General features: G+C 39.6%; 1 protein-coding gene across 1 annotated transcript; it reads left to right on the forward strand.

The window, feature by feature from the left end:
- Window positions 1-2,452: 2,452 nt before the first annotated feature.
- Window positions 2,453-3,196, forward strand: LOC143859720 (uncharacterized). Its single transcript, XM_077370371.1, has one exon. The coding sequence runs from the start codon at window positions 2,453-2,455 to the stop codon at window positions 3,194-3,196; it is 744 nt and encodes a 247-aa protein (XP_077226486.1).
- Window positions 3,197-10,943: the final 7,747 nt, after the last annotated feature.

Genomic DNA, 10,943 nt, shown 5'->3' on the forward strand with positions numbered 1-10,943 from the left:
TCGCACTTAATATGAGGGAGTTATTGAGGTTTTAATTTGGGTGACGTTTAACACACTCTTTATGAAACGGACTATAACTCTGTCACCCCAACGAATTTTGAAACGAGATTTCTTTCCCATGAAAGAGAATTGAATACCTCCGATTGGTAGAAATTTCACCACTTTTGGACTTAAAGTGAGAGAGTTATAGAGGTTTTAATTTTGGGTGACGTTTCGCACACTGTTTCTAAAACGGACAACAACTCTCTCACCCCAACGATTTTTAAAGCAAGATTTCTTTCCCCGGAAAGAGAATTTGAAGACTGGTAGAAATTTCACCCCTTTTGAACTTAAAGTCAGAGAGTTGCAGAGGTTTTAATTTTGGATGACCTTTTGCACACTCTTTATAAAACGGACTACAACTCTCTCATTCCAACAAATTTTGAAATGAGATTTCTTTCCCAAGAAAAAGAATCTTAGGACATCTGATTGGTAGAAATTTCACAACTACCTAAAGAACTTGTTTCCTCTTGATGACCCCCTGGAAATGATCATGATCCCTCAACTCACTTCAAGCGAGGTACTCGAATGCGCAAAAGGTTCACTAAAAACCCAGCTCAGCCTTCCCTCTCTCAAAAAAAATCAAAGAAGTCGACTGGTTCATCTTCCAAAACCCTTTCTCCTCGAAAATCCCACACCCCTCAAGCCATCCTTTGTGCTCCACCCTCACCCACCCTCAACAACTTCCTACCTTTGGAATGGCAAAATGGAGAAGATGAGAATGATGGAGGGAAACATTCCTTATTTGGCAGTTCCTCCATTGATCCAGAAAACCAGGGAACAAACCTCCCCATTCAGGGAAAAGGGTATTGTCCAGCAGTCTGTTCTGTGAACCCTGTCAGTCAACACCTACCCTCTGCTGTCTCCTCTGTCCCAATATTATCTGTCCCCAATCCTTTAACCCCAGGTCACAGCCCTATCCTCAACCAAAAGCTAATTGCAGCTGCTAAAGGGGACAATATTCACCAACCACTGCCTCGAGTTCCTCAACTCACCAACCCAGCAGTGTTGACTGACGAGAGACCAGGTCTGATCTCTGCCTCCTCTGCTGGAAATGGAAAAGGCATCTTTACCCCTGGGAGGGAAAGTGAATTCCCTGTCCTTGAAACCAATTCGAATTCTACAGCAACTAAAGAGAAACCTGCAAAATCTCTGTCTACCTCAGAATCCAATGCAAACCCAACTTGGTCTACCCTATTCTCTAACCCTTCATCTTCTTCCCCTGAAATCCCTCCATTACCTTATTCAAAACCAGAGATTGCAGAGGATGGATCTCCATGCTTTGAATTTGAAGAACCAGAGTTCAATGAATCCTCCAGCAGATGGATCAACTGCCTTATTGGATATTACCTTGGAAAAAGACCGTATTTCCCTGCCCTTAAATCTCATCTGCTCAAAGCCTGGAAATTAAAAGGAGATTTCGAACTGTTTGCCCTTGCAGGGGGTTTCTTTCTTTTCAAATTCAGAAACGAAGAAGATTGCAACTCCATTCTCCAATCCCATCATTCTTACGGAGGCCACCCCCTAATTCTGAGGAAATGGCTCCATGATATGCCCTTTGAAAAACTAAGCTTATCTTCTATTCCTGTGTGGATCAGACTCCCTGGCCTTCATTTGAAATTCTGGACAACCACAAACCTCTGTAAAGTCGCGAGTGGTGTGGGCAAACCATTGTATATGGATCCTTATACTTTAAATGGTACTCGGCTTACCTATGCCAGGATTTACGTAGAAGTCGATGCTTCCTCTGATTTCCCAACTCATGTTACTCTAAAAACTCCTTCTGGAGTCATAAAGCAGCCAGTCGAATATGACTGGAAACCTTCACCATGTCAAGCTTGTAAAACCTTTAGTCACTCCCCGGCAACTTGCCCTCATACTCCCAAAGAAAATCCCAAAGAAAAGGTTGAGAAAAAACAATGGAAACTGAAAGCTAAATCTGACCCGATTCATTCCACTCCTCCTGCTGTTGAGGGCCAGGAGATTTTTGTGGATGAGCAATCCCGAACCACTTTCCTTCCTTCCTTTCAGCATCTCCCTGAAAAAATCAATCAGTCAGCTCCAATCCCTCTTTGCTCCAAAGAAATCCCGCCTAATAGTTCTGAGCCTAAATCACCCTCTCAATCCATTGATCTCTCTTTTCCAAAAGTTCACAATTCTTTCTCCATTTTGGAGGAACTTGATGAATCATTTGAATCTCCCCAGAGTATTCCAAAAGAACAAGTGTGTACCACTTTCCAAAGCCTCACAGGCCGTTCTCCCACTCCTAAATCTGTCATTGATGATGAAGATCGCGGCTTGGAACGTTAGGGGCCTCGGGTCTCAAATAAAGAGGAAGGATATCGGCAATGTCCTTCTCAAAAATAAAATTCCCCTCATCTGTGTATCTGAAACCAGAGCTCCTAAAGGAAAAATGGAAGAATATATCTCTGATATAAAAGATGGCTGGCTTTCCGTTGACAATTATGATCACGCCGAAAATGGTCGTATCTGGATCATCTGGGACCCAAATCTGCTCCACTTTCAGCTCCAGGAAAGTTCCCCTCAATTCATTTATGGTAACGTTTCTTTTCTGCAATCAAATTTTTCTTTCCTGCTAACTGCTGTGTATGCTCACAATTCTGGCTCTAGCCGAAGAGTTTTATGGGAAGATATTAGGCTTATTGCGTCCGGGCATTCAGAAAATTGGATTGTCTTAGGGGATTTCAACACTACTAGATTCTCCGATGAACGATTCGGAGGAGCTCTTCCGGTCAGTAAAGATCTTGAGGATTTTAACAACTGTATCATTGACTGCTCCCTAACAGATTTAAAAGCCCTCGGCTCTCAATTCTCCTGGAACAACAAATCCCGATCCAATAACTTAAAGCTCCGAACCCTTGATAGAGCCTTAGTTAATCACGATTGGATTAACTCCTTCCCCCTTTCAACTGCTCAATTTCTCCCTCCCGGTCTTTCTGATCATGCCCCAATCGTTGTTAACCTCCAAAACCACCAAAGTTTGGGTGCTAAACCCTTCATATTTCATAATATGTGGACTGAAGATATATCCATCTTCCCCATTGTTGAGAAAGCCTGGAATAGGAAAATTGTCGGCAACCCAATGTATCGTTTGACCCAGAAGCTGAAATTTGTGAAGAATGAAATTAAAAACTAGAATGCTCACATTTTTGGTAGAATCGATGTATTGGCCCCTTTGTACCGCAAAGAGTTGGAAGAGATTCAAATGAAAGCTGCTGCTGACCCTGGGAACAGTACTCTAAAAGAAGAAGAACGCCAAACTAACGAAAAATTCCTCCGCACTGCAAAGTTGGAAGAATCTCTGCTTCGACAGAAATCCCGGATTGATTGGCTAAATCTTGGAGATTCAAATTCTCATTTCTTTCATACCGTGATAAACTCCCGCCGGAACTCAAATACCATTCAGGGTCTTGCAAATGGCAGTGGTGAATTCACTACAGAACCTGATCAAATCTCCAATATTCTGGTTTCCTATTTCAAAAACATTCTCAATTCTCAGCCTCCCAACCAGATCCTCTCAACCCCTGAGCCTAGTCGCACTATCTCTGCTGCTGTGGCTGAAGAGCTTACGGCTGAGTTCTCCTCAGAAGAAATTGAAGCAGTCGTATACTCTTCAAGGGAGGACAAAGCCCCTGGGCCTGACGGATTTAATGGTCATTTCTTCAAAAAATTCTGGTATCTTGTTGGAAATGACACCATTGAAGCCATACAAATTTTTTTCAAATCTGGAAAGTTGCTCACTGAAATGAATGCTACATTTATCTCTCTTATTCCCAAATGTTCCGGAGCTTCTTCACCTGATCAATACAGGCCTATTTCCTTATGCAACTTCATTTATAAAGTGATAACCAAACTGTTGGCCAATCGGTTAAAAAGGAGCATGAATCTGATCATCAGTCCGGCGCAATCCGCATTCATCAAGGGCAGACTTATCCAAGATAACATTTTGCTAGCTCATGACCTCTGCCACAGATTCCATTGTAAAAGATTCAAAAATGCCATGTGTGTTAAAATGGATCTAAGGAAAGCTTTTGACAATGTCAGGCATGATTCCCTCCTTGATTTCCTGAAAAAGATTGGATTTAATGAAAAGTGGAGAAATTGGATCAGACAATGCATTTCGACCCCCTGCTTTTCTGTCCTCGTCAACGGTACGCCGAAAGGGTACTTCAAATCTTCCAATGGCCTCAGACAAGGTGACCCTCTCTCCCCTCTTTTGTTTTGCATAGTTATGGAAATGTATTCTGTCATTATCGAAGCCTCGGCTCTCCAAGCCAGCAATCCCCCCTCATTCTCTAGAGGCCCTCTTCGCATATCCCATTTGCTGTTTGCTGACGATGTGCTGCTGTTCTCGGAAGCTTCCCTAACCGCTGTCTCGGAGATCAACAACTGCCTCTCTGAATTCAAGAAAAGTACTGGCTTGGATGTCAATAGAAGCAAATGTGAAGTTTTTTTCGCCGCAGTGCCCCTCTCCCTGAAAAGAAGAATATGTAATTCACTCACTATTACTGAAGGCTCCCTACCAGTAAAATATTTGGGATTGCCCCTCTTCTCCTCTCGGATGACTGCAAAAGAATGCTCCCCCCTGATATCTAAAATCAGGAAAAGAATATCTCTCTGGTCTAATCGATTTCTCTCCAGGGCTGGCAGGATTGAGCTCATCAAGTCTGTCCTTAATTCCTTCCAGCTGTTTTGGTCTGCTGCTTTCAATATCCCTGTGGGGGTGCTGAACTCCATTGAAAAAATTTTTAGGGACTTTTTATGGGCTGGCTCTTCTATGCACAAGAAATATCATTCTATCGCTTGGGAAACTATCTGTCGCCCAAAAGATGAAGGAGGTCTGGGCATCAGAAAACTGGGAGATCTAAATTCTGCAGCTCAGCTCAAGTTACTTTGGCATATCGTTGACAAAAGAAATACTCCCTGGGTTCAATGGTTCTATCTGAAATATATTCAAAAAAAGAATTTCTGGCAGATGCCCATTCCCTCAAATCCATCCTCGGTGGCTCGAAGTATCCTCAATTCCAGAAAAGAGGCTCAAAAGTTCATTTGTTATGCTGTGGGAGCTGGAAAAGGCATAAATTTTTGGAAGGATCCCTAGCACCCAAATGGTCCAATTGATTCTCAAACTTCAGTGGGAAGGATGATCTACAACATCCCTCGCAATGCAACCATTGAAGACTTTCGGCTGAATGGAACTTGGGATACCGCTCTTATCTCACCCCCGTATAATTTGGGTAGCATCCTTAACTCGGCTATTTATCATCTATCCCCTGTTGATAACACTGTTATTTGGAAACCAGAGACGAATGGTACATTCTCTATACGAAGTGCTTGGGAGCAAATTCGTCACAAAAATGAAAAACCTTGTTGGTTTCGATCCATCTGGTTCCATGGATATATCCCTCGGCATTGTATGATAGCTTGGCAAGCGATTCAAGGTAAACTCAGCACTATTGATCGTCTCCAATTTCTGGGCAGCTCAAGAGATCCTCGGTGCATCTTGTGTAACCAAGAACAAGAATCTCATGATCACTTATTCTTTAACTGTGCATTCTCTTCCTGGATTTGGAGAAACGTTTTACGGAGGTTCAAGCAGAGAAGAAAACCAGCAAACTCCCTGAGAGCGAAAGAAGAATGGATGCGGTTCACATTTCAAGGAAAAAATCAGATATCCACCGCCATTAAAGTTGCGTTCTCGGCTGCGATTTATAGCATTTGGGCTGAAAGAATTCCAGATTATTTAACCAAAAGTCGACCCACAAGCAAATTGTTCTGCGAAACATCCTATTCGTAATCCAAAATAGAATATCCTACCTGCTGCTATATGACTTGAAATCTGAGAGGAACGAAGATATCGCTGCCAATCTCAGGATATGTCTGCTTCCTCGCCCATGCTTTCCAAAGTTCTGTAGCTGGATTCCCCCAAGCCTTCCCTTCCTCAAGCTGAATTCTGATGCTTCGCTCTCCGGGGATTATGGATCAATTGGAGGTATTGTTCGAAATGAAAAAGGAGAACCGTATGTTATGTATTCTGTCAATAGGCTGCCCGAATCCATAAATGTGCTTGATATGGAAGCTATTGCATTTGGACTTAAATCTGCCCTTCAAGTGAACATTCAACACATCTGGATCGAAACTGATTCCTCAATTGCTGAAAAAATTATATCGGGAGTCCTTCGCTGCCCTTGGAAAATGCTTACTACGCTGGATTCTATAAAACTCTCCCTCTCCTTTTTCACAGCGTGGAAAATCTCCCATGTCTGGAGGGAGGCAAATAGAGCAGCTGATTTTTTGTCCAAAGTGGATTGTACGTGCAAAGGAACAAATATAGATACCAATCTTATCCCCTCTGCTCTTGCTGATATTCTCACTGATGACTTCTCCGGGAGGGTATACACTCGGTTGTAACATGGGCGCAGATCCTGCTCATTTTCCCAGTTCTTGGGCTCCTTCCCATAGTCCCAATGTCGATTATTTTGAGTCTTCCTGCTGGATCCCTAGTTGGTCGGGAAGGTCCTTTCCCATATCTCAAGGGATCGAATGGATCCAATCCTCAATTCAAATGCTATGGATGTTGGACTGCAGAGAGGATGTTCCCTTCGGAAACTTGGTCACTCCTCCGAATGGCATTTGTTTTTTCTATTATTTTTCTTGGCTGTTGATGTGCTGGGAGCTTGTTCCCTTCTTGTTGGCTTTTGAGCCTCCTTAGTTTGTATTTCTTATTTCCTTTTAATGAATCTGGTAGGGGTCCTGCCTAACCCCAGCTTGCCAACCAAAAAAAAAATAAAAAAAGAAATTTCACAACTTTTTGACTTCAAATGAGAGAGTTATGGAAGTTTTAATTTTGGGTGACGTTTCACACACTCTTTATAAAATGAACCAAAACTCTCTCATCCCACCGAATTTTTAAATGAGATTTTTTTTCTTGAAAGAGAATTTGAAGACATCTAATTGATAGAAATTTCTCCAGTTTTCGACTTAAAATAAGTGAGTTACGAAAGTTTTAATTTTGGGTGACGTTTCACAAACTCTTTATAAAATGGTCCAAGACTCTCTCATCCTACCGAATTTTTAAATGAGATTTTTTTCGTTGAAAGAGAATTTGAAGTCCTCTAATTTGTTAGATATTTCACCACATTTCGACTTAAAATGAGAGACTTATGGTAGTTTTAATTTTGGGTGACGTTTCGCACACTCTTTTTAAGACGGACAACAACTCTCTCACCCCATCAAATTTTGAAACGAGATTTCGCACTTAATATGAGGGAGTTATTGAGGTTTTAATTTGGGTGACGTTTAACACACTCTTTATGAAACGGACTATATCTCTCTCACCCCATCAAATTTTGAAACGAGATTTCTTTCCCATGAAAGAGAATTAGAAGACCCCCGATTGGTAGAAATTTCACCACTTTTGGACTTAAAGTGAGAGAGTTATATAGGTTTAAATTTTGGGTGACGTTTCGCACACTGTTTCTAAAACGGACAACAACTCTCTCACCCCAACGATTTTTAAAAGAAGATTTCTTTTCCCGGAAAGAGAATTTGAAGATTGGTAGAAATTTTACCACTTTTGAACTTAAAGTCAGAGAGTTACACAGGTTTTAATTTTGGATGACGTGTCGCACACTCTTTTTAAAACGGACTACAACTCTCTCATCCCAACAAAATTTGAAATTAGATTTCTTTCTCAAGAAAAAGAATCTTAGGACCTCCGATTGGTAGAAATTTCACCACTTTTTGACTTCAAATGAGAGAGTTATGGAAGTTTTAATTTTCGGTGACGTTTCACACACTCTTTTTAAAATGGACCAAAACTCTCTCATCCCACCGAATTTTTAAATGAGATTTTTTTACTTGAAAAAGAATTTGAAGACATCTAATTGATAGAAATTTCTAGACTTTTCGACTTAAAATGAGTGAGTTATGCACGTTTTAATTTTGGGTGACGTTTAACACACTCATTATAAAATGGTCCAAAACTCTCTCGCCCTACCGAATTTTTAAATGGGATTTTTTTCGTTGAAAGAGAATTTGAAGTCCACTAATTTGTTAGAAATTTCACCACATTTGGACTTGAAAAGAGAGACTAATGGTGGTTTTAATTTTGGGTGACGTTTCGCACACTCTTTTTAAGACGGACAACAACTCTCTCACCCCATCAAATTTTGAAACGAGATTTCGCACTTAATATGAGGGAGTTATTGAGGTTTTAATTTGGGTGACGTTTAACACACTCTTTATGAAAGGGAACTATATCTCTCTCACCCCATCAAATTTTGAAACGAGATTTCTTTCCCATGAAAGAGAATTAAAAGACCTCCGATTGGTAGAAATTTCACCACTTTTGGACTTAAAGTGAGAGTTACAGAGGTTTTAATTTTGGGTGACGTTTCGCATACTCTTTGAAAAACGGACAACAACTCTCTCACCCCAATGATTTTTAAAACAAGATTTCTTTTCCCGGAAAGAGAATTTGAAGATTGGTAGAAATTTCACCACTTTTGAACTTAAAGTCAGAGAGTTACACAGGTTTTAATTTTGGATGACGTCTCGCACACTCTTTAAAAAATGGACTACAACTCTCTCGCCCCAACAAAACTTGAAATGAGATTTCTTTCCGAAGAAAAAGAATCTTAGGACATCTGATTGGTAGAAATTTCACAACTTTTTGACTTCAAATGAGAGAGTTATGGAAGTTTTAATTTTGGGTGACGTTTCACACACTCTTTATAAAATGGACCAAAACTCTCTCATCCCACCGAATTTTTAAATGAGATTTTTTTTCTTGAAAGAGAATTTGAAGACATCTAATTGATAGAAATTTCTCCACTTTTCGACTTAAAATAAGTGAGTTATGAAAGTTTTAATTTTGGGTGACGTTTCACAAACTCTTTATAAAATGGTCCAACACTCTCTCATCCTACCGAATTTTTAAATGAGATTTTTTTCGTTGAAAGGGAATTTGAAGTCCTCTAATTTGTTAGATATTTCACCACATTTCGACTTGAAATGAGAGACTTATGGTAGTTTTAATTTTGGGTGACGTTTCGCACACTCTTTTTAAGACGGACAACAACTCTCTCACCCCATCAAATTTTGAAACGAGATTTCGCACTTAATATGAGGGATTTATTGAGGTTTTAATTTGGGTGACGTTTAACACACTCTTTATGAAACGGACTATATCTCTCTCACCCCATCAAATTTTGAAACGAGATTTCTTTCCCATGAAAGAGAATTAGAAGACCCCCGATTGGTAGAAATTTCACCACTTTTGGACTTAAAGTGAGAGAGTTATAGAGGTTTTAATTTTGGGTGACGTTTCGCACACTGTTTCTAAAACGGACAACAACTCTCTCACCCCAACGATTTTTAAAAGAAGATTTCTTTTCCCGGAAAGAGAATTTGAAGATTGGTAGAAATTTTACCACTTTTGAACTTAAAGTCAGAGAGTTACACAGGTTTTAATTTTGGATGACGTGTCGCACACTCTTTATAAAACGGACTACAACTCTCTCATCCCAACAAAATTTGAAATGAGATTTCTTTCCCAAGAAAAAGAATCTTAGGACCTCCGATTGGTAGAAATTTCACCACTTTTTGACTTCAAATGAGAGAGTTATGGAAGTTTTAATTTTGGGTGACGTTTCACACACTCTTTTTAAAATGGACCAAAACTCTCTCATCCCACCGAATTTTTAAATGAGATTTTTTTACTTGAAAGAAAATTTGAAGACATCTAACTGATAGAAATTTCTCCACTTTTCGACTTAAAATGAGTGAGTTATGGACGTTTTAATTTTGGGAGACGTTTTACACACTCATTATAAAGTCGTCCAAAACTCTCTCGCCCTACCGAATTTTTAAATGGGATTTTTTTCGTTGAAAGAGAATTTGAAGTCCACTAATTTGTTAGAAATTTCACCACATTTGGACTTGAAAAGAGAGACTTATGGTGGTTTTAATTTTGGGTGACGTTTCGCACACTCTTTTTAAGACGGACAACAACTCTCTCACCCCAACGATTTTTAAAACAAGATTTTTTTCCCCGGAAAGAGAATTTGAAGATTGGTAGAAATTTCACCACTTTTGAAGTTAAAGTCAGAGAGTTGCAGAGGTTTTAATTTTGGATGACGTTTTGCACACTCTTTATAAAACGGACTACAAATCTCTCATCCCAACAAATTTTGAAATGAGATTTCTTTCCCAAGAAAAAGAATCTTAGGACCTCCGATTGGTAGAAATTTCCTCACTTTTTGACTTAAAATGAGAGAGTTATGGAGGTTTTAATTTTGGGTGACGTTTAACACACACTTTATGAAACGGACTATAACTCTGTCACCCCAACGAATTTTGAAACGAGATTTCTTACCCATGAAAGAGAATTAGAAGACCTCCGATTGGTAGAAATTTCACCACTTTTGGACTTAAAGTGAGAGAGTTATAGAGGTTTTAATTTTGGGTGACGTTTCGCATACTCTTTGAAAAATGGACAACAACTCTCTCACCCCAATGATTTTTAAAATAAGATTTCTTTTCTCGGAAAGAGAATTTGAAGATTGGTAGAAATTTCACCACTTTTGAACTTAATGTCAGAGAGTTACACAGGTTTTAATTTTGGATGACGTGTCGCACACTCTTTATAAAACGGACTACAACTCTCTCATCCCAACAAAATTTGAAATGAGATTTCTTTCCGAAGAAAAAGAATCTTAGGACATCTGATTGGTAGAAATTTCACAACTTTTTGACTTCAAAAGAGAGAGTTATGGAAGTTTTAATTTTCGGTGACGTTTCACACACTCTTTATAAAATGGACCAAAACTCTCTCATCCCACCGAATTTTTAAATGAGATTTTTTTTCTTGAAAGAGAATT

This window comes from Tasmannia lanceolata, unplaced genomic scaffold (genome assembly GCF_043159265.1).
Source record: "Tasmannia lanceolata isolate RefF3 unplaced genomic scaffold, GAP_Taslan_0.1 ptg000036l, whole genome shotgun sequence".
NCBI classification, from domain to species: Eukaryota; Viridiplantae; Streptophyta; class Magnoliopsida; order Canellales; family Winteraceae; genus Tasmannia; species Tasmannia lanceolata.